The 25,014-nt window shown below is 48.9% G+C and overlaps 1 protein-coding gene across 1 annotated transcript in view; it reads right to left on the reverse strand.

The window, feature by feature from the left end:
• Positions 1-25,014, reverse strand: part of GALT (galactose-1-phosphate uridylyltransferase) — a 141,384-nt gene that overhangs the window by 72,444 nt on the left and 43,926 nt on the right. Inside the window, exon 6 of the mRNA XM_078674693.1 lies at positions 19,971-20,027. Coding sequence (XP_078530819.1) covers positions 19,971-20,027 — 57 coding nt within the window. The remainder of the gene's footprint in view (positions 1-19,970; positions 20,028-25,014) is intronic.

Consider the following 25,014-nt stretch of genomic DNA (forward strand, 5'->3'; position numbering starts at 1 on the left):
GGAATCAGGCAGGGGTTCTGGCCCTAGGCCCGGTCGTGCGCGGACGGGCGCAGACGGGCTTGCCTTAGGCGCTCCCGCTGCGCTCGTCCGCTGCGCTGGGGGGGTCGACACATTTGTGCTAGACGTAATGGGCGTGGCCTCGCAGGGGGCGTGGCTCCGCCTTTGGCGCGCTCTCGGTGATGGCGATTCCCCGAGGGTGGGGGACTGGATTTAGCGCGTATCAGCAGCGCTTCCAGCAGGTGAGCGAGAGCGTTTAGTGCTTTGAATGAGCAAGTGATACAAGTTATTTTGTGACAGTATTAAAAATTGAGCAGTTAAAAAAACCTCCGGCTTTCCGCCTCAGAGGGTTCCAAGTGACTGGAGACGATGCGCTAGGAGAGCGTTTAAGGAGTTGGTCGGTGGGCGTGGCCTCGCAGGGGGCGTGGCTCCGCCTTTGGCGCGCTCTCGGTGATGGCGATTCCCCGAGGGTGGGGGACTGGATTTAGCGCGTATCAGCAGCGCTTCCAGCAGGTGAGCGAGAGCGTTTAGTGCTTTGAATGAGCAAGTGATACAAGTTATTTTGTGACAGTATTAAAAATTGAGCAGTTAAAAAAACCTCCGGCTTTCCGCCTCAGAGGGTTCCAAGTGACTGGAGACGATGCGCTAGGAGAGCGTTTAAGGAGTTGGTCGGTGGGCGTGGCCTCGCAGGGGGCGTGGCTCCGCCTTTGGCGCGCTCTCGGTGATGGCGATTCCCCGAGGGTGGGGGACTGGATTTAGCGCGTATCAGCAGCGCTTCCAGCAGGTGAGCGAGAGCGTTTAGTGCTTTGAATGAGCAAGTGATACAAGTTATTTTGTGACAGTATTAAAAATTGAGCAGTTAAAAAAACCTCCGGCTTTCCGCCTCAGATACAATACTGTATAAACTGAAGCAGGAGTTATTTCCTTATAGTGAAAATGTTGCCATTCATCCTTTCATGGATGTAAAGTGCAATCATATTTATTTGCATACTTTTAATGTGTGGTATTTTAGCTTAATAATTGCTAAAGGGGGGTTGAAAGTAATTTAAACAGCCTACTGTATTTTCATAGTTATATAATATAAAGAACATCAACTGCACATTCTTAAAACAGCCAAAGTGCAGTTATCTAGCAGGCGTTAGGGTCAGGATTTCAATGGTGCAGTAGGTGCAGTGGCAATGGGACTTATTATAACAAATACCTTGAAAATCCAGTATTTGTTACAACATGAAAAGTTAAGTATATAAAACATTAATTGAAAATGTCACAGTGTACGGTTTCAATACAGAAAAATTGTAAACGATAATTAACACAATACCAAAGACAATGCAAGTGCAAATATTTACCATATGCTCATTATTGTTTCAGAGTTTATGTTCATGTTTACTTTGTTCAAAATAATAAAAATAAAATGTGCAGTGCAAAATAAAAAACCATTGTAAAACCAATCTGTAATAAAAAAATAAAACGTGCCCATCTCCATAAAACAATAATCTCACTTTCAGTGTGTCTCTTTCACTTATATTGCACAACTGCTCAAATGCTCATTTGAATAATTTAATGTTACATTTAATTTGTTTATCTTAACAATGGGCAATAACCAAACAACACCTTTTCATCTAGTTTTCATCATCTTATCTTTGGGGATTTCAAAAACAGTGCTTACACTGTACCTGTATGGTTTTTCATCCACCCTTTACATATTCTCCCAATAGCAGCACCACTTTCAAGCCACCTAATTAGAGCCATGTTTTTTTTCTTTGTCCTCCACCTTTTACCTAACCTCCCCACTTTATAATACAATATAGCACAATATATTGCCTTTTTGTATATAAACAAGTCATAACACTTTTCCAAACTTGCTGTAGCGTATATTGTACAACTTCTGAGCAAGCTACAACTTACAACAAAAATAGCTTATTATTATTCACATAGGCGAAATCTAATGCATTTACTAATGCTTGTTTTGTGAGTCACCCTTGTGTACAGAAGTGCAAGTTTTGTGCCCGATTCATCTTTTTTCTCAATTGATTGTTATGACTCCTAACATCAAACTGGTTGTGAAGTTTCTGGAGAAAAATGCACCAAGCTTTTACTGTCACTTACGACATTGTAGACTTGTGCATTTTTCCTGAACTTTGCATTTTCTTAAAAATAAAAAAAGCAATTACGCCAGGTGTCCCTTTTAGTGCCACGGTCTTACAATGATGTCCCACATAACTGGCTGCCGTCTGACTGCCTCATGTATGATATGTTATATATGTATGTATATAGTTTTTCTAGAATATGAACTTAGCCAGAAGGCAGCAGAGTGCTGTAAATGGTAAAGACAGGCATAAAGTCAACGAGTAAGAGAAAGCTGGGTTGTGGATAGTTAGTGCATTGTGACGCAGAGGTGAGTCTTCAACTCTTTCCTAAATTGAAGCAGTGTTGGGGCGGTCCTGATGGGTAGAGTTTAGAGCTTGGGTGCATAGATGGAACAGGTCTGCTGTCCTGTTGTTTCCTTTTGACATTTCGTAGTCTGATGCTGTCATTAACGTGGGTTTCCTGAGTTCCACCATAAATGGTGGGCTTGTCTACAGGATAATCAGGTCATAACAGCTTTGTAAATGATGCAGCTGGCTTTGAAGATGGTGCAGGCCGACAAGGGGTGCCAATGGAGTTCCACGAGGATGGGGTCAAATGTGATTATATTTCTTCAGGCCCAGGATGAGACACGCTGCAGTAAGTGGTGTCAGTGTAGCTTCTGGGAGGCTATGGAGTCCACAGTACGGATGTGAGTGTACAGGGGCGAGAAAAGTAGTTCTGAAGTCACTTTATGGTAGAACTTGTTTGTCCTTCTTTAGAAGAGAAGGCTGATATCAGCCCATCTTTGGTCTTTTTACAATGTTCCTTTGGGGTGAGGTTGGTATCCAGGGTGAATCCAAGTGACTTGCTATTCAGTGAAAGTTGGGATTAGTCAGACAAGGTTCATGTCATTGAGTCAGGTTTGTGCTGTACCTGGTTTATTGTTCCTGCCACATAACAGGAATTTTGTCTTGGTTAGGTTGAGATTCAGGTAGGCACTGGACCTCAATGTCTTGATAATGTGCAGTGTTTGAGAAGTTTTTATTTGAAGCAGAGAAGACTTTTCAAATAGAGGTGTGTATCCTTAGCATATTGGTGAATCTTAATGCGGTTATCTGCGAGTAGAGCACCCAGCACCTCCACGGACAAGTGGAAGATGACATCAGAGTATACTGTGACCTGCAAGTGCCCATGTGAAAAAACTGATGTTGGTTAGAAGGTAAGAGAAGAACCAGTGAAGGTCAATGTTGGTGTATCCCATGCAAGATTCTAGGAGGCGTATCGGGGTGGGATTGTCATCTGGATCAAATGCAGCTGGGCGGTCCAGCAATATTAGGAGGCAAGTGCCAGCTTTATCCGTGGTCAAGAGAGCATTGACTATGATGTGTGAGGTAGTGATGTTCGTGCTGCAACCTAACCTGAGCCCAGGCTCGTAGTTGTACAAGGGATAGTTTGCAATGATGTAGTCTTGGAGTTGAGCACTGTTGGACCCGGCCTCGTGGCGTGGTCCTACCCCTCCCGCATGGCGGGCCCTGGACGACACCGGCCCTCCATTGACCCGCTGTAGCCCCCCCAGGCAACCAACGGCTCTCCCCCCTGGAACCCGGCGAACCATGCTCGCCCCAACTCTGCAGGTCCGGCTACCACTCCGGGCCGCCATTTCAGGCCCGACTCCATCTTGGGTCCCTCAAGTCCCGAGCATTTGGCCTCGGCCCGACCCCGGCCGCGGCCCCAGCGAAGCCCCGACATCGAGGCACCAAGATCCGCCCAGGTGGTAGAGTGGCCACTTGACGGATCCGGGAGGAGGGGAGTTTCGATGGCCCTCCAGCCGTCCACGGACGCCTGGTATCGATCGCCCTCCGGCCTCCCTGGGCGCTGGCTCCACCCCCCTGCTGGGTGTCTGGACACCTTCATCCCGGCCCCTCTGACCTCCAGGCGCGAGGGTACGGACATCAAAGGACTCCAGTCCTATATCTGGGCCAGCCCTGGATTAGGACTCCAGTTGTATCTGGGAGTCGAAGCCCTGCTGACCTCGTCGCGGCTGATCCTGATAAGAACTCTTGTGCCTGGAACCTGGAACCTCGGAGCCCTGCTGACGCCGTCGCGGCCCGACATCGCTGAACCATCCTCGGAGCCCTGCTGATGCTGTCGCGGCCCGACCAAGCTGAACCATCTTCGGAGCCCTGCTGACGCTGTCGCGGCCCGACATCGCTGAACCATCCTCGGAGCCCTGTTGACGCTGTCGCGGCCCGACCACACTGAACCATCCTCGGAGCCCTGCTGACGCTGTCGCGGCCCGACCAAGCTGAACCATCTTCGGAGCCCTGCTGACGCTGTCGCGGCCCGACATCGCTGAACCAACCTCAGAGCCCTGCTGTCGCGGCTCCGTGCACCCCCCAGCTCGAGGATTGAGAGCTGTGCGCAGGGTATCCTAGTACCAGTTGGTACCAAGACTGTCCCGCTACCCCCTTCCCCCTGATACCGAGACTTTAAGGATCTCTCGATCCCTTTGTACCGATTGCTGCGAGAACCTGCCTTTATTCCTGATATAAAGACTCTTGAGAATCTACTCTCGTGTGGTGTCCCTTTGTAGTGCTGTGATTGCTCGGCTGTTACGATTGTAGCAGAGAAGCGTCGCCCAGGAGGCCTCTCGACGGCGCTCGGCCAATTCCATAAGGAAAGGTGGGTCTCGGGGTGGTCAGTCAGACATCTTCTGTCTCCCCTGGAATCGCCTTTCTAACATTGGTGGGAGGCGACGGGATCCGAGCCGATGCAAATCGTACAGCGAGTAACTCGCCCACTACTAACAGAGACACACAGCAACCATGAGTACTAAAGAAGCCGGAACGACCGCAGAGTTCCAGAAGGAACTATTGGAGGAATACACCCATAAAGAACTCAGACAATTTTGCAAAGACTTAGGTATCGCTACCACCGGACTAAGCACCAAAGAGGATTTTAAAGAAGCGCTACAAACATGGGTGGAGGCCGAAGCGACACCACCCCAAACTGAAGGTGACGTGGTCCCAGACGGGCCCCAGGAAACAGCACCAGCAAAAGAAAGAACCGCCAACATAGACACGGGCCTCTCCCACGAAGACGCCCGGGAGCGAGAGAGAAGCCGGCTCCATGATTTGGAGCTCGCCCGACTCCGGCTGGACGGAGAACTCCAACTAGCGGAAAAGAAAATGGCCATTGAGCAACTACGGCTGCAAGGAGACCTGGAGGAGAGACGGAGGCAGAGAGAATTGGAAGAAAAGAAACTCGCGTTCGAGCACGAGCGTGGCCTCAAAGAACTAGAGATCAAGGCCAAGAGCGAAGAAGCTGGCGCCGCTGTGAACCGAAGCCCCCCCGCCTCCTGCCGACACGAAGGTCCACATTCCCAAGGACGTCGTCAAAGAATACTATAAAAATGACGACATCCAGCAGTGGTTTAAGGCCTACGAAGTCGCCATGACAGCGCACCGCATACCCCGAAAAGATTGGGGTGCCGGCTTATGGGGGAAATTCATCAGCGAAGGAAGAGACACCCTGCTGGAGCTGGCCGACGACGTGATGTCCTCCTATGATCACATGAAGGACGCCCTGCTCACCTGTTACGGCCTCACCCCTGAGATGTACCGGCAGAGATTCAGAGACTGCAAAAAGATCCCTGGTACTACATGGGTGGAGTACGTGAACTTTTATAGCAGGGCGCTGAAAGGGTGGATCAAGGGCAGCAAAGTGACCACCTACGAGAAACTGTTCGACCTCATCGTATGGGAGCACCTCTCCAACAACTGCTTTGTCGAGCTCAGACAGCATCTAGTAGACAGCAAACTGACCGAGCCACGGAAACTCGCCGTAGAGGCCGATCGATGGGTGAGCACCCGGGTCCCCCGGACCCTGATAGGAGAATCAGGACGGAACACCCAGGGGCACCCCCGCCAGCGAGGCGGCGGAGGAGGCAAGAACCGGAACCGAGACTTCCCGTCTGCGCCGCCCCGGGGGTCGCCCCAGAACAACACTTCGCCATCCCTGACCAGAAGAGGGCCCCCCCCAGCACGGCCGGGGCCCCGCCCAAACATTACCTGCCACAGATGCCAGCGGCCAGGTCACTTTGCCAGTGACCCCCACTGCCCAATGAACCAACGTCCCGGCACCACCGGGCCTCCAACCCGCCACATCGCTGCCGCAGCCCTGGGAGAAGGAGAAGAAGAAGAAGAAGAGGCCTACAACGAGGACCAGACCGAGTGGGAGCCAGCCGCCATGGCACTAGTCTGTCTGGGCGAGAGAGACATGATCCCCCAGGCTCCCCTCCTGAGCAACACCCAAAAATACCGTCAGTGGGTCAACATTAATGGGCGCCGGGCCGAAGCACTCCGTGACACTGGAGCCAGTGTGACGGCCGTCCGCTGCCACTTGGTGACTCCCGAACAGATCCTACCAAATGTGCTGTGCCCCGTGCTGGCCGCCGACAATTCCGAGACCCTGTGCCAGATGGCCCGAATCCCCTTCGAGTGGGGAGGGGTGTCGGGCATGCTCAAGGTGACCGTCCGGGACGACGCCCCCGTGGACTGCCTCCTCAGAAACGACCTCGAGAGTTCCCCCTGGGCCCAAGTCAAGAGGAGAGAACATCTGGGGATGCTGGGCCTACCCGAGTGGGTCTGCGCGACCACCCGATCCATGGCAGCCCGGGCCCCGGCACCGACCGAGGCCGCCCCGACCGAAGAACCGGAGTGGCCCGCGCCGCCACCGGCCGCCGTCAATGAAGAAACCGACCCTGAGTCCAGGCCACCGGAGCCCAACCGCGAAGACATCGCCGAGCTCGGCGACATCCCTGAACTAGGCCAATGGCGCCAGGAAGGTGGTCCCACCCGAGAACAATTCCGGCAGGAACAGAAGGCCTGTCCCTCCCTCGAGGGAACCCGGCAGCAAGCCCCAGCTCAAGCCGCCGGGGACACATTGGGGTCCCACTGGGTCTACTGGGACCACACCCTCCTATACAGCGAACAGAAAATTGCCGAACTGGGGGCCAGCCGAGTGTTGGTGGTCCCCCTACGATTCAGAGACTTCCTCTTGAACCTGGCACACGACGTGCCCCTCGCAGGACACCTGGGGCAGGACAAAACCTACAGCCGCCTGGTGACCCATTTTTACTGGCCAAAAATGCGCAACGATGTGAACAATCACTGGAGGACCTGTCAAGCCAGCGGAAAGAGCGGGGGAAAAAAAGTCAAGGCCCCGCTCCAACCCTTTCCCGTGGTGACCACCCCCTTCGAGCGAGTGGGGATCGATATCGTGGGGCCCCTGGACCCCCGCACCTCTCAGGGGCACCGCTTCATCCTCGTCCTGGTGGACCATGCCACCCGCTACCCAGAAGCCATCCCCCTCCGGACCATAACGGCCCCCGTGGTGGGCCGAGCGCTAATGGGGATCTTCTCCCGAGTAGGGTTCCCCCGAGAGGTCGTGAGTGATCGGGGCACAAACTTTATATCAAAATATATGCGGTCCCTGTGGCAACAGTGCGGGGTCACATAAGTTCACCACCCCGTATCACCCCCAAGGGAATGGACTTGTGGAGCGGTTTAACCGAACACTCAAGGGGATGATCAAGGGCCGGAAAGAGCCCCTCCGCCGCAAATGGGACGTCCTGCTACCCTGCCTCCTGCATGCCTATCGGGAGGTGCCACAGAAGTCCCTGGGGTTCAGCCCCTTTGAACTATTGTACGGACACCCTGTCCGAGGTCCCCTCAGCCTGGTCAAGGAAGGCTGGGAGACTACAGTCCGAGATGCTCTGCCTGATGGCTACCGGTACCTCCTGACCCTCCGAAACCAGACTCGGAAGTTCCGGGAACTTGCCGAGGCCAACCTTGAGGCCAGTCAGGAGGAGATGAAACGCTGGTATGACCAGAACGCCTCGTCCATCGAGTTCGAGCCGGGCCAGCAGGTCGGGGTCATGTCGCCGGTCGAACCTTGTGCCCTCCAGGACAAATGGACGGGGCCCTTCAAAGTGGTGGAGCGCAAGAGCCTCGTCACCTATCTGGTGGACATGGAGTCCCCCAGGAACCCCCTTCGGGTTCTGCACGCCAACCGGCTCAAGCCTCACGTTGCCCGCACAGAGCTGAGCCTGCTGCTAGCTACAGATGACGGAGCTGAAGACGACTCCGAGCCCCTGCCCGACCTCCTGAGGTGCTCTGAAAAGGAAGGCTCCGTCGAGGGAGTCCCCCTCTCCTCCGCCCTGACACCCGAACAGCGCCAGGACTGCCAAGAGCTGTTGGGGCAGTTTGCGGACCGGTTTTCACTCACTCCCGGGGTCACACAGTAGTGTGTCCACGATGTCAACACCGGGGACAGCCCGCCCATGAGACACCGGGCCTACCGAGTGCCCGACCGAGTTCGGGCCTGCATCCAGTCCGAAGTTGCCAAGATGCTAGCCCTGGGAGTGGTCGAGCCCTCAGACAGTCCCTGGGCCAGTCCAGTTGTCCTGGTCCCTAAAGCCGCCGCCCCTGGCGCCCCTCCGGAACTCCGTTTTTGTGTCGACTACCGGGGACTGAATGCCGTCACCAGGACCGACGCCCATCCCATCCCCCGGGCCGATGAACTGATCGATCGCCTGGGAGCAGCCAGGTACCTCAGCACCTTCGACCTCACGGCCGGGTATTGGCAGATCGGCCTCACCCCTGGTGCCCAAGAGCGATCTGCCTTCTCGACCCCCGATGGCCACTTCCATTTCAAGGTGATGCCCTTCGGCATGAAAAACGTCCCGGCTACCTTCCAGAGACTGGTGAACAAAGTGCTAGCGGGGCTAGAAGAGTTCAGTGCCGCCTATCTGGACGATATTGCGGTGTACAGCCCCCACTGGGACGAGCACGTGAGGCACCTCTGGGAGGTCCTGACGGCCCTCCGACGGGCCGGATTAACTGTGAAAGCAAGCAAGTGCCAGATAGTGCCCCAGATAGGTCACAGACCCTTGGCCTAAGTGGGGAGCGGCCATGTGGCTCCCCTCCAACCCAAGATTGAGGCCATCGTGGCCTGGGAGCCCCCGGTCACCCAGACAGCAGTCCGAGCCTTCCTGGGGCTCACTGGATATTACCGGCGCTTCATAAAAGACTATGGGAGCATTGTGGGGCCCCTCACTGAACTGACCTCCAAAAGGCAACCACAGAAAGTACACTGGGCCCCCGAGTGTCAGACGGCCTTCGAGACTCTGAAGGCTGCCATGTGCACCGCCCCTGTGCTCCAAGCCCCCGACTACAGCCGAGAGTTTGTGGTCCAAACCGACGCCTCGGAGCACGGCATCGGGCGGTCCTATCACAAGTTAACCCCAAGGGGGTTGACCATCCTGTGGCCTTCATCAGCCGGCGGCTGCTGGCTCGAGAACAACGATGGAGCACCATCGAGAGAGGAGCCTTCGCCGTCGTGTGGGCCCTAAAGAAACTCCGGCCCTACCTCTTCGGCACCCACTTCCGGGTCCAGACCGACCACCGGCCCCTGCGGTGGCTGATGCAGATGCGTGGCGAAAACCCAAAGCTGCTGCGATGGTCCATCTCCCTGCAAGGGATGAACTTCACTGTGGAGCATCGCCCTGGCAACGACCACGCCAACGCTGATGGCCTGTCCCGCTTCTTCCGCCTCGGCGAGGAGAACCCCCAAGAAGATGGGTGACTCTCCCTGCCTTCAGCTGGAGGGGCCGTGTGTTGGACCCGGCCTCGTGGCGTGGTCCTACCCTTCCCGCATGGCGGGCCGTGGACGACACCGGCCCTCCATCGACCCGCTGTAGCCCCCCCTGGCAACCAACGTCTTTCCCCCTGGAACCCGGCGAACCATGCTCGCCCCAACTCTGCAGGTCCGGCTACCACTCCGGGCCGCCATTTCAGGCCCGACTCCATCTTGGGCCCCTCAAGTCCCGAGCACGTGGCCTCGGCCCGACCCGTACCGCAGCCCCAGCGAAGCCCCGACATCGAGGCACCAAGATCCGCCCAGGTAGTAGAGTGGCCACTTGACGGATCCGGGAGGAGGGGAGTTTCGATGGCCCTCCAGCCATCCACGGACGCCTGGTATTGATCGCCCTCCGGCCTCCCTGGGCGCTGGCTCCACCCCCCTGCTGGGTGTCTGGACACCTTCATCCCGGCCCCTCTGACCCCCAGGCGCGAGGGTCCGGACATCAAAGGACTCCAGTCCTATATCTGGGCCAGCCCTGGATTAGGACTCCAGTTGTATCTGGGAGTCGAAGCCCTGCTGACCTCGTCGCGGCTGATCCTGATAAGAACTCTTGTGCCTGGAACCTCGGAGCCCTGCTGACGCCGTCGCGGCCCGACATCGCTGAACCAACCTCGGAGCGCTGCTGACGCCGTCGCGGCCCGACCAAGCTGAACCATCCTCGGAGCCCTGCTGACGCTGTCGCGGCCCGACCAAGCTGAACCATCTTCGGAGCCCTGCTGACGCTGTCGCGGCCCGACATCGCTAAACCAACCTCAGAGCCCTGCTGACGCTGTCGCGGCTCCGTGCACCCCCCAGCTCGAGGATTGAGAGCTGTGCGCAGGGTATCCTAGTACCAGTTGGTACCAAGACTGTCCTGCTAACCCCTTCCCCCTGATACCGAGACTTTAAGGATCTCTCGATCCCTTTGTACCGATTGCTGCGAGAACCTGCCTTTATTCCTGATATAAAGACTCTTGAGAATCTACTCTCGTGTGGTGTCCCTTTGTAGTGGTGTAATTGCTCGGCTGTTACGATTGTAGGAGAGGAGCCGCCCAGGAGGCCTCTCGACGGCGCTCGGCCAATTCCATAAGGAAAGGTAGGTCTCGGGGTGGTCAGTCAGACATCTTCTGTCTCCCCTGGGATCGCCTTTCTAACAAGCACAGACTGCTTTTTCAATGATCTTGGCGATGAATGGAAGGTGAGTGATTGGTCGCTAGTTGGCAAGGTCATCAAGGTCTAGTCTAAGCGAACGTTGTTTTGCAGAATGCTCATCACCTACTGCATGCACAATGGGCGCTTCATGAATACACATAAACCTGGCACACATCTGCAAAAATCAACTACCAAACATGAGGAATTCAGGAAAAAATTAGCAAAATTGGGGTAGTTTAAGACAAAATGTTCAAAATTAGAGAAAAACGGGAGTAAAAATGCAAAAGTATGAATTCAAGTGAACACAAGGAGATGATGGACGGAGCCCTGAAACTTTTCAGACACTCAAACCAAGTCACAGATCTGGGTTGAATCCATCATCATTCTTTATCTCACTTCGCCACCTCAGTTCAGATCCAGCTATATGCAAATCAGTCTTGACTCTATGCCTCATGGGAAAAGTCGAGCCTTAACTGCCAAGCCTCCCATGAACCGGAATTAAGCATACTGGGACCGGTCTCGGGGTAACACCCCTCATCAGCCAGACTAGCTTAAATCCAGTGGCAAAGTAAGCAAGGGATGTCAGTGTGATGTTCAGTAAAACCGTACAGGTACAGCAACAGTCATTTTCTTAATTTTGAATTTTACCAGTTCTAAATGGAAACTTCAATGGCTGCTTCAAATCGATCGCAGAGGGAGGGAGAGGTGTGGCGCAGCGGCTAGTGCGGCTGACTCTGGAGCGTAGGGCTCACGGTTCGATCCCCGGCAGCAGTTCAGCTCAGCTCAGCACCATGTGGTTCTCTCTGGGCAATATCTCACTTAATCTCCCCGACGGCCCCAGCGCCTTGAGACCCTTAGGGGTGTGTAGTTGGCACTTTACAAATACCGGATTTCGATTTAGATGCTATTCTAAGTATGAAGGCAGTAGAACTGCTACCTATTTAATGAAAATGCAGTTAACAGGGACTGCATTAAAATTGGCACACAAGTTTAAAAAAACATAAATTCATAACTTGTGAGTTAAAAAATAGTTGTTTTCCTCCTATAACTGTGAAGCACATAAAGCAAGAAAGCACTAAAGCGTCAGCGGTTGGCTACAGTTTCAGAATAGATTCACAGCAAACAGATCCAGCTCTTGCAGCTCAACAAGAAGCTTCTGACGAGTTTGCATGTGTGCAGATGATTGGGACCAATTCAGAACGATTTTTCATACTGTTAAAACAAATTGATAGCAAAATTCAATGAACACAAAAAAAAACATAGGTTTGGAAGTATTCATGATTTGCTGGTAGTTTACCCCCAGGAAATGCTCACAAAAGTATTCATCTGAAAGGAAGGAGTAAATGCCATTCCAGGGTGAGAAAAAAGAATTAAACAACCCGTCAAGAAAGTGGTTACTCTTTAGAAAAACAAATCAGTAGGGAGAAAAGAATAATGCTATCTAAACAAGCATTGGCAAAGCCAATACGTATCGCATAAGCAAGAACTACTAGCTTTGCCAACGTCTTTTAGCCACGTCGTACACAGGCCCGGACTGGCCATTGCGTGCACTGGACAATCCCCCCGGTGCGCCGCAAGTCTGGGGGCCGGTTTTGGGCCCTGGAGGCCGTTTTTGTTACAGGGCTGTTTTTGCAGCAAAATCGGCCCTGTAACAAAATCGGCCGAAAACCGGCCCTGGCAAAGAGCTCAGTCACACCCCCAGGGGGCCGGCCGAGCACTTTGCCAGGGCAGGTTTTGGTTCTCAGTCCGGCCCTGGTCGTACAGCATGTTGCAGCATAGCTAAAAGACTTCTTTAAAAAGTGCAAAGACACGGCAAGCGCTGGCTATGTTATAGCACTTTTTTTTCTTATAGTAGGTGGAGCTGAGCAACACGGGCAACTAAGGAACGGGCAACACTGATAACGAGGGTGAGGGTCGGAGGGAAAGGGCAATGGACAAAAAAAAAAGCACCATGGCACTTTTTTTCTTTTGGTGGGCTGGCGGTGGGTAACACAGACAACGGGGGCATGGAAGGGGGAAGAGACAACATAGACAATGGTGGGTAGATTTGGGAAATAATAGTTTACAGACAGAGGAATTGTAGTGAGAAGGGAAAGAACAGAAGACAACGGGATGGAGGGGAAGAAGCAACATGGTCAACAGGAATGAGAGAGAAAAGCCCCATGGACAAGGACGACAGGGGAAGAAGAAACAAAAATACCTCAATCACAGTTCGATCAGCGGAAGGACAGCAATCAAGCTGAAGCACTTAGTACTTTGGCCAGGCTCCAGTCGAAAGAATAAGTGAAGCCAGCACACACTGGCCAATTAGAAAGCAGCAAATAAGTGATATTGAAACCAATGAATGGTAAGCAAATGGGCGGGCTGCAAGACCCTTGTTGCATACAACAGAATAGTCCTTGTAAGTGAGTGCATGGACTGTCGCAGGCGAAACCTTAAAAGTGGTATACATTCTGCAAATAAAGGTAGTTATGAACTTGTAATGAAATGCTGTATAGGTCTTTTTCAAGGTATGGATGACTTCATGTACCGATCCACCAGACCAGAAACCAGCCAATAAAAAAGAAAATCTGCCCACACACTAGCCTGTCAGCCCAGCCCTCCTGACAGTGCCAGACTATAGGCCAGACTGACTCTGTGGGTCACATGTTCAGCTCCTGTCAAAGCAAATTCAGCCTTTCATCACTCCACTGTAAGTAAATTAAGTAAAATTGCATTTCTTATAACAGCATTTGTTATTCATAGTATTAAGAAAACACAAACCATGGAAAGAAGCACTGTTTACAAAATGTGTTAATATTATAGCATTATAACCAACTCTTGCCCAGCCTCATGTGCCTTTCCAAGGCAGCTGCCTTTTTGGGAATGGGATTTCAATAGGCACCACCAAGCGTCTGAAAAGCAACCTTAAAAATAGCCATAATAATGTTTGAGGCAGTATGTGTGTGTTGCTTCTTGTGTGTGTCTTTCCTTATGTGTGTCTGTACCGGTGTGTGGTTAGCAGTACTCATATTGCTATATGTCTAGCTGGGTGTGTGATGTTGCCTGTGTGTTTACAGCAGCAAGTTTGTGGCTGTACATGAGTGTCTAACAGTGCATGAGCGTTGGTGTCTGTGTGCTTAGTGTATTTGTACATGTACAAGTTTAGCAGTGTGCATGTGTGTTGAGCAGTGTGTGTGTATCTGTGTCTTTGTGATTGTAGCAGTGTCTATGTGTGTATAGTAGTGTGACTGTAAGTATCTAGCAGTGTGTGTGTGCAATTGCCAGTGTGTATGTGTGCATTTAGCAGTGTGTATTATTTTCTTCCAATACATATGTGTGTTTATCAAAGTGTGAATGTCTAAGAGTGTGCATGTGTCTGCACCTGAGTGTGTCTATGTCAGTGCATGTGTCTAGCAGTGGGTATGTGTATGTAGATGTAGCATTAGGTGTGTGTGTGCCAATGCGTGTCTATCAGTTTCTCTGTGCCTGTGTGTCCAGCAGTCTATTTTGTTTGTGTGTTTATGGAAGCAGTCGCCAAATGGATGAAGAGCAGCTGTCTACAACTCAACACGGACAAAACGAAAGTGCTCATCATAGCCCCACACCCCGATGCATGGAACGACACCTGGTGGCCACCCGCCCTAGAAAGCCTGCTCACCCCCACGGACCACGCACGCAACCTCGGAATCATCCTGGACTCCTAACTCAAAATGGACCGCCAAATCAACTCCGTCGCATCCTCCTGCTTCCACACCCTCCGCTTCCTACGCAAGACCTTTAAATGGATCCCCCTCGAACACAGAAAGGCCGGTACACACGCCTTCGCCACCAGCAGACTCGACTACGGCAACGCACTCTACGCCGCAATCAACAAAAAACTATCTTGCAAACTCCAAAACATCCAGAACGCCGCCGCCAGCCTAGTCCTCACCCTGCCACGACATTGCCACATCACCCAGCAACTGCACACACTCCACTAGCTTCCCATTGAGGTAAGAATCACCTTCAAGATCCTTACCCACGCACACAAAGCCCTCCAAAACACCGGACCAGCATACCTGAATAGCCAACTCACATTGCACGCACCCCAAAGGACCCTACGATCAGCCCAGCTCTCCTATGCCGTGGTCCCAGGCACCAGGGCGCTCTTTCTCCTTCCTCCCGGCCAGAGCCTGGAACGCCCTCACGCTCCACCTCAGACAGACAGCCTCACTCACCAACTTCACAAGGGACCTCAAAACATGGCTCTACAATAGATCGTCTCCTTGATGGACTGAACCATGCGCCTCCCACCCCCTCAGCGCCATGAGAACCTTACGGGTGTATAGTCGTGCTCAACAAACCCATAATTGATTGATTGATTGTGTGTTTAGCAGTATGTTCTTGTGTGACTAAGTGTTTCTAGCAGCTTGTATGTGCTTGTTTAGCAGTGTGACTGTGTCTAGAAACGTGTATGTGCCTGAGCATGTCTAGCTGTGCTTATGTATCTGTGTGTGTCTAAAAGCATGTACTTGTCAGTGCACGGTTGCCTAGCAGAGTGTGTGTGAATGTATGTGCAGCAGTTTGTGTGCTTGTGCGGGTCTAGCAGTTTGTCTGTCGGTGTGTTCAGGTAGGATACACCCGAGCAGCCAAATGTTGGAGGTCAGCTTATTTTATGATCTTTTAATTGTGGAATGTTCTTTCGGTGTATTGATGCAGATAGGTTCACATCCATTTCAGCAGGAATCTCCACTTGGGTATCTTTGAAGGTGCGCCCTTAGCCACGCCTCATGAAACACAGTACACATTGTTATCAATCACTTCTGCATTGTTCTGTAGTCCCTATTAAACGTTTAACCGGTCAGGTGATAACTCACTTATTTTGCAGCACTGCTTGTAAACTGTCAGCTGATGTGACCACTGTGTACAATGAACAGAACCGTACACAATGTAAATAGATAACACTGCATTTCATATGAATATTCTGCCTTTTCTCTACATTTTAACTGGTAAGCGGATGCAAAAGATATTAATAAACCATTTAGATAATGGATTTTGAACTAGTTAAGCAGGTGAGATAAATGAAAATCAATTAGTATCCCTCGATATGAGGTTTTTCTAGTAATGATGTTTAGACAAAGGCAGTTATGCACCTCCCTGCAGAGAGTACCCCCTTGCATGCTTACAGCAGGTATGTGGTGAAAGACACATAGGCTCCTTGAGAGGCAAAAACACACGAAAGGCGGTCAAATGGATCGCTTCACTCTTATACGTGTCCCACCTGCCACGTATAAGACAAAAACGTGACCCAAACTGCATTGCCCATAGGGGAGAGGATGAGGCGTTACAGCCAGAGCTGCAGACTTTGGCAATGGGGAGCACGGTTCGAGTCCCGGTGGTGCTGAACATCCTGCAATTCTGAGCAAATTAATCACCCTGGGCCTAAATAACAAAATAAAACTGAATATAATGTCCCTACACCTCAATAAATAAAAAATGTAATGAATGTTATGGTGGTCGTATACAGCGCAAACCTGAGAGCTTTTAACAATGCAAAAAAAATGGGTAAACAAAAAAACATGCATTCCTCTTCCCTATAAACACACTCACTTTGAAGTCAGCCGAAAGCAAAGTGAACACCAGGCTCCCCCAAGACACAGCCTGACATTTGACCTCTGTCTTTGAGTGCACATTAAATGTGATGAGATGAGAACAAAATGTACAAAACTGTTTACAGAAAGGGAGCTAATGGAAGGATACTGGTAAATAAGGCTTTGGTATTGGAAAAAATAATGTGAACTTAAAGAGCCTAAGCAAGCAAATGGAAAGCAATAAAATGTGAGTTACAAAGCCAATGGCAAGCAACTGTCAGAATGCATTCCCAGGTCAGCTTTTTGAAATACCGCAAGATGTCTTTCACATCCCAGACAGCTGCGACCTTAAAAGCACATTTCTGCATCTTTTACTCATGCATATTTTCCACCGGATGGATCCTGAATATCCAAGTCTATCACAGATTTCCAAGGTACTCCTGGGATTCTTTATGAATTACTCAAAAGTTTTGCAACTTCTATAAACTAAGTAGGAAACATACTGGAGCAGAGGACTTCTGTACAAAGATGTTTTACGGTCTCAAACCCTGTAGTTCACACAACCATGGTATTTGCTACCACAAACACCTTTTTAAAATGCATTAAAAATCATTTTACAAGTTATAAACGTTTTTGGTACTCGTAAGAGGACTTTTGCAATCTATTTAAAAAATCTAAAATAAGAGGGTCATGAAAGAGGGACCTCCCCCCCTCCTATTTGGGGGTTTCAGTGGAATGTATTAATGATCTGTGATCGCAATTGCTAGAGGTAACGGATTTGATTTAAACATTTATATAGCGCACAAATGCCCGAGGGAGTCTAGGAGTGGGTACAAGTAAAACCCAGAAGGTTGCGGGTGAGAAATGTAATATGAAATGTCTAAATGGTGAAGATCCAGGTTTTTTGCAAGTTTCTAAATGATAACAGCTTTGGACTGTTCCTTATGACAGTCAGAAGTGAGTTTCATATTTTAATCATGCCCAAGATGAAATTTCTTCCACACCAATGCACTTCCTTAATCTGGGGGTCTTAGACATTTGCTGTGTGAAGGCCTTAGGTTTCTAGAGGGCATGCACAAAATCAGATGTTCCTGCTAATATTGAGGGCCGGCACCATGCAATGCCTTAAATGCTAAGCATTGGGATTTAAATGTACTCCTTTTTTCGACTGGAAGACGGTGCTAAATTCTTAAACCGTGGGAGACTGCCTGAGATCTAGGTATATCAAGGAGCAATCTAGCTGCTGCGTTTTGGAGACGCTGTAACTTTTGTCAGAACGGCATTTGGATACTCATTTAAAGAGCTTACCATAATCTAGTCTGGACAGAGCTAATGCTGTCACAAGTGTTTTTAGAGTGTCAGGCGGTATGAAAGGATGAATTTTTCTGACTAGCTTTAACATGAAAAAGACTGTAGAGGTGAGAGTACTGATCTGATTTTTGAAGGTCAGATTTTCGTCAAAAATAAACCACACGTTTTTCACCTTAGTCACTGGGACTGGAAGGACTCCCAAACTAGAAGGCAACCAACTCCGTGTCCAACAGGAGGTATCTGTACCCAATTGGAGAACCTCCGTCTTCCCACTGTTTAATTCTAAGCAATTGGAAATCATCCACTGGTTAATCTGGGTCATACATCTATTGAATCGATCTGCAGTCTCTTCCACGTTACTGGAGACTGTCACCACTAGCTGAGTATCATCAGTGTAGGAGACGGCAGAGAAACCGACTCTTTAATAATTTTAGCCAGGGTGGGTAACAGAGATTGAACAGTGCAGGGCTTAAAGAAGAGCCATGTGGCACCCCACATGGAAATATAAATTGCGTAGATGAAAAAGCTCCCGTCTCTACTGATTGGAACCTATTAGATAGAAATGATTTAACCAGTTTAGGGCTGATGCCTCTTATCCCTAAATCTGATAACCTGTAGGCCAGTATTTGATGATTCACTGTGCCAAAGACTGCCAATAGATCTAACGGAATCAGGGCGGCCTTACCACCAGCATCTGATCTTAACTCTTCGGCAGCCATGACCAAGGTCATCTCAGTGCTATTCCCCTCCCGGAATCCATATTGAGATGGAATTATAGTTCTTTGTAAGAGATGAACAACGTGAGTTGAAAACGTAACACTTTTTCCACTACCTTTGCCGGGAAGGGTAGTCTAGAGATTGGTCTATAGCTGCTGGGATCGGCTAGATCCAAAATGAATTTTTTCAAAAGGGGTAGAAGTGAAGCTATTTTCTAAACATCAGGGAAATACCTGAACTAATAATCTCTTTAAATATAGCCCCCATTTGTTCACTGATATTTCTAGGTGCAATATTCTTGCGGGGGCATGGATCAGATGGAGCCCCGGATTTAGATGTTCTTACCACCTGACTCACTGACTAACAGATTCACAAAGAGGAAGTTGTCCCTACAAGATTAGATTCCCCTTTGGGAATCGTGCTGGTAACCTCCTGGGGGAAGCAGTGGTCCACTGGACCACTGCCACATGTTGCCGAATGGAGAAAAAAATTAAATTCGCACCCATCCTTTTATTGAACAAGAGTTGCTTTAAAAAAAAAAAAAAAGTATATGTACTTTACATTGTGACTTAAAATTGCATAATTTTGTGTTCCACGCAAATCACAATACGAAAGATACAAATCAAAGACAAGGGAGTGAGAAGGGTCAATAAATAATGGATTGTGAATTAAGAATAAATATACCATATAAAAATACAAATGTGTGGTATCATACCTGTGCATCCGTCCATATTCGTGTTCCTATAAACATTAAATCTGGTCTTGTAGACTATCCTCAAATAGAGGGTTAATTCTTAAATGTCAATATTTATTTATTTACTTTTTTTATTTATTTTAAAAGGTTTTAGATAGCGCTGGCTAGACCCGGAGGTATCAGAAAGCTTTATATGAGTATTCAGATCATAATTGCAGGTTACATTGTTACAAAGGTTGCAAAGTTATAAGAGCCTGGCAACATAGTGGCAAGTAAGGCCGAGACAAACAAAAAGGACACATACGTAAGGGAAAAAGCAGGCAAGGGGAGAGATTCAGGGGAGGAGACAAAGAATGGAGGAGGGAAGAGGAGGGAAGAGGAGGAAGGGTGAGAGACACAGCATGCGTTTAGAGGCATTTATTATCGGTATTATTAGGTTGCACAGCATTGCTATTGCCTATAGAAATGGTTGGTGATTCCAATGGGCGAAGTAACACTACACCCGTGGGGCATCACCACTATTCAATTCCAAATTGCAAGAAAAGGTCCTGTTGGGCGCTGTAGCCATAAATTGCTACTTTGCTTGAAATGTTAAACATCTGTGCACCATTCATCCTTGTACAGACCACCAGTCTCTGGCGTACTCATAGAATTGCCTGGTCCTTCGGGGTCACATACGTTAAACAACAGTTTTTCACGTTTGAACGTAATGTGGTTGTGTCCCTTATGCACTATTGTAAATTCCAAAACATTCACTAGAATAATTAAGCTAAAAAAACAGGGATGAATAACTTTACCTGGCAGTGTGGATGAGGATTAGAGCATCCCATCATTGCACCCTTGTTTTCAAATATCTGTAGAGAGGAAGACACGAACATTTTGGTCTATTTACTTGGCTTTTAATACATCTTGTTCAAACTCAAGATTTCGAAATTTAATAGGTGATAAATTACATCTAAACAGATTAGAGAAAAAGGGGTGAGATGGCTGCACAACATCCTGTGTTATGCACATATTGACATACTTTGTATTTGGTATGATGGAGTATATGAGAGCATGAGCAATGATCTAGTACTCCCAAAAGACTGAACTATTCAAAACACTGGCCTGTGTCATTGAGATCAGTTAATGGTTGACGAGGTGTAATTCCAGGCCTACTCTGATGGAGTAGAGGGTGGATATGTCCAGAGCAACACTCCTGTTAAGGTTTTTACCTCAGGACTTAGTTTATTTTCTGGAGCTCCAAATCCTCTGGCTGGGCAAGGCAAGAAGCTGAAGCAAGTGAAGGTTCCTTAAGTCAAATAATCCATCATTAAATACACCAAAATCAAACTTCCACTTAAGCCATTTGAATTGATGTCACAAACTCTGAGAAGATCAAAGCTTGATTCCGTAGCCACCAAAGTCGCTTCCCCACTAGGGTATATGTGCCACCTTGCCCAGCCAAACATGAGACCTTTTGATTTAGTCACTTTTTAGGATCTAAAAAATCTACCAGAGGGGCAAGAGTGGAAGCTGTGGCTAGGAAGTGCTCCGCGAGGCAAGACACCCTCACTGCAAGGTCCAGCTAAAGTGTTTTTCATCACAGTAAAAACCTCAGAGAGGGACCAACTTGTTGTTCTTGTCCGCGGAGATGGCATGTTCCTTGGGGAAGTCTCAGCTCCTTTCCCCAGATTTCTGGAAGTGGAAGAAATGATTAAATCCCACTTTTCTCTAACTCCTATGAAAGTTTGTTATGGCCATTTTTACAGCCATCAAGTGTTTAAAACACGCTTCCAGGCATTATATCTCTCTCCAGACAGGACTCCTGCACAGTCCAGTCCACAGTGGTCAGCTAGGCCTTCATAGAATCATGATTCCTTCTGAATTTTGTGACCTTGTAACCTACTAAAAAGAAAAACAACCCAATATGCCAAAGGAGAGCTTGTGTAAATGTCCATATATAAAATAATAATTCTACAAGGGCTTGTTTATTAAAATGTTGTGCATTCAGTAGCAGTTCAAGTTGCTTTAAACAGATAATGCCAAATTTGCAGTTGTAGACATTTCTTCCAATGAGATTAGTGGATTCAACTAAAAATTATTCCATATTTCTATAGAATATTCCAGTATATTCTGAGAACAACTTTACTTTTATGAGAAATCATCAACTGCTAATCAGTGGACATAGCACAGATTTCACATTTGGGTACTACATATAAGCACTGTCCAAGGACGCCAGCAATTCTACACCTGATGTGGATGAAGAACCTTACTACAAGACTAAGGCAAAAAAATAAACAGAATTATCAGTATATGAAGAATGCAGCCTAAAATAATGGTGGCTCAAAGGAACATTTTGCAGCTAAAACTCAGTCCGAGGGACCTGAGTGATGTTTAACCTGTGCACAATATAAGTCTGCAGAAAGGTAGTGTGTGCTAAAGGTACCACACTACATCCTATAGCAAAATCAACACAATCTATAGGTTCTCACCTATTACTCTTTCACATTGGTGTATTTAAGCGCTGCTTTATAGCGCTCAGCAATATTGGTAGATTTTTCTGCAGCTGTTGAAAAATCCATTCCACTGCAATTAGGAGGAGCACTGTGCAACAGTTGCACCATGCAGTAGTTGCACCATGCAGCAGTTGCACCATGCAGCAGTTGTATTTATCATATCAACTTTTTGAGGAGAACTTAAGCAGGCAGAGTTGCATTAGTCATCAGGAAACTCCTAGGAAAGCAGTGCAGTGAAATAGCTCCTCTGTAATCAATTCAAAGCCCAACAAAATTCTGAAACTTCACTAAGAAAATATATTGTTCAACTGGAAAAGTCGTCTGCATTGTAAATACATGTACCCCTGCCCTGAGTACCCCCGAGTACCCCTGACCTGTTGTCTGGATCCCTAATGCTGATTTTGTGTCATAGGCGAACACGGATCATGCATGTACGACATTACAAAGGTCTGTCTAATGGGGCGCCCAAAGTGATACCCTCATAATGGTAGAAACCTACCTCCTTTACCAGGAGTTAAGTCAGCATGAGCGCGGTGGTGGTAGCATACTGATTATTGATTAGTAGTAGTGAACAGGACCTTTTTACCCTGTGTCTCTGGAGTGAGGCCTACAGGCTCACTCACCTTTTAAAAGTTCCGCTACTGTGTCCTTAACTCACCCTTGACCTATATCAGGCAAGTTGTTGAGTGCTGCGCAGCACAGGAGTAATGACTCTGCATTAGTTGTATGTGTGCCTGGAAAGGGTACAGTACAAGGAGGTAGCAGTACTGTGCAGTGCATGTGTGGTTAGTACATATACTGGGTGTATGTATGCAGAGAAGGATACATTACATGAGAGATGTAGTGCTGAGCAGGGCATGTGTGGATAAAACATGAGAGGGGTGTTTGTGTGATTACATGGATCACAATTTGAAGGGTGAAATATTGTGAAGCGCGCACATAGTGAGTAAGTGTGCTTTCAGTGTGTGTGTTTGTAAAGAGCACACCCTGCTTCAAACACTGAAAGACTTCAGTGTTGAACAGTGAGCGTGGACTGAGTGTGCTGCATGCACGTGTACATGTCAGGGTACAATGCAGTGGTATTGGCGTTGAACTGAAAGTGTATTATGAATGTACACTGAGTGAGTGGGACTGCAATGGTACATTGTATGGAGCACCCTGGATTCATTCTATTTTGGGAAGCCCAGGCCTGCATAGTAAAGACTTGAGGAGGAGAGGAATCCCCTCCAGACAGATTTGTGTATTGCTGCATTACTGTGAGCAAGGTGGGGACACACTGGCGGGAAAAAGGAACGACTCCCTTTACATTTCAAAAGACTGCTTTTTGGTCAGTGATAGATCACAAGGAAAGGGCCTGAACACATCTCAGGAAGGGAGATTGGGCTGGCAAGAGAATCGCAATGAGTAGGCTGAGGGTCTGGGATTAACGTTTTGAAGCACATATCACTGTGGGCGACGTCCAGGTGTAAACTCTGGTCACTAGTGTGAATTGTTGTGGACAATCAGCTTCAGAGCCCTGCCTGCTGTGGCAGTCCTCTTTCATGAAGGAATATGAAAAAGAGAAGTGCCCACTTAAAAAGATGCAGATCCCCCAACATAAAACTTCCAAGACTCAGACCCTAAATTACGATTGGTGTCTCAGAAAGGGCTATAAGAACGGGGGGCTGAGGCCCTAAAAATTGATCAGCTGTCAAACAGTCAGACGGGCTGCGTGAGAAAGGCAAGCTCTGCAAGACTTCTGCCTGTGACCATGACTTGGGTCCAAGTACTGCTCGTCTCCTTGCTGGGTGAGGGGGCATCACCCAGGGAAAGCATGGCAATCGCCCTGGAGTCTGGAGCACCATCGCCTGCCTGCTAAGACCAGTGTGCCTTGTGAGGAAGAGGAGGCGCTGGAGGGAGCAAGGCCACGTGGGGAGCCCTACCGGGAGGACTCCTTGTGTGATATGTGGGGATTCAGCTGAGCGCCAATCGCCTATGTGCAAGGTTGTTGCAATTATTGCTTCTTAGAGCACGATAATATACATAAACATTGTAAACATCTTTGTGTCTCGTTTTTGTTTTATTGTGGACAAGTACAAGTGAGAGAGCGAAAGGCTGTGTCCTGTAACCACGATCCCTGAGCGGGTCAAGAGTGTGATGTTCGGGGTGCCAAATCACTTGTCTATTTAGAAATGTTAGGAGGGCAAGAGAGGCACTATAGCTAGTCAGACGCGGACTCATAGATACTGAGGTGGTATGGTGACTCAGTCCTCTATATACTGATGTTCTTTGGTCCCAAGCATAGTTCTGTTCCTGAGCATGATCCCTGCAACAATAGGGAGGAGAAACGCAAGGAAAAGGAAAGACAGCTGGAAAGAAAAAGAGACGCCCTTAAGGGAGAGAAACTTAGGATGGCAGCAATGACAACTCCATCTGGGATAAGTGACTCTTCTTCCAGTTTGGGTAATGTTGTGGCCAAGGTTCCAAAAGAAATTGTGCATGTGGAAGGTCAGGACATTTTGGAATGGTTTGTGGGCTTTGAGGTTGCTTGTAAAGCAAAGGCCCTAATTAAGGTGTCTAAGGCAGCTGCCTTAATGGGGAGCATGCCAATGAAAGGGTCAGCCGTTAATGGGAGGATGCCTGTGGCGGACCAGATGGTCCATGAGCGAATGAAAGAAGCTCTCATTAGGAGTTCTGGGTTGAAGCCAGCTCAATAACTGCAGAGATTGTGTGACGGCACGAGAGTGGGTGGTGTTCCGTTTGGGACTTTGATTCATGGTGTTTTACGTAATTGGAATGAGTGGGTATGAAGATGGAGGCCAAGGATTCTCAGTCTCTTAACCAGTTGATGGTGACAGAGCAACTCAAGGAGGAGTGCTCTTCCCCACTTACGCAATACATGTCCGATCTGACAGAGAGGGATCAAACAAAAATTGCAGTGTAAGCTGATAAGTGTTTGGGCTGAAGCAGCATAGTTCTAAGCCAAAGGTGGGAAGAACTCTACACATAATGGTTCCAAACCAAAGGGTCAGGACCAGGATAATTCTTCTGGAATCCGGAAACATGGGGATGGTAACGGTGAGTCCAGGAAGGAGCATCACGAGAAGGGAAGGCAAGGAATAACATCTGCATCCAAGGTGGAGATTTGTTTTAAGTGCCACAAGGAGACTGTCAAGGGAAGGAACTTGACATAGCAACACTCGTGATAGCAAGTATGTTACAAATGGGTGAAGGTACCCGAGAGAGGCTGGTTGCAATCAACCTAGTTTGGGAGAGGGGCCTAGATGGTCTAAAGCACACCCATCCTAATTCAATGGGATTTGTGCAGGAAGTTAGTAGCAATGGGAGATAAGTGCCTGCCCTG

The sequence above is a fragment of the Lissotriton helveticus genome, chromosome 2_1 (assembly GCF_964261635.1).
Source record: "Lissotriton helveticus chromosome 2_1, aLisHel1.1, whole genome shotgun sequence".
NCBI classification, from domain to species: domain Eukaryota; kingdom Metazoa; phylum Chordata; class Amphibia; order Caudata; family Salamandridae; genus Lissotriton; species Lissotriton helveticus.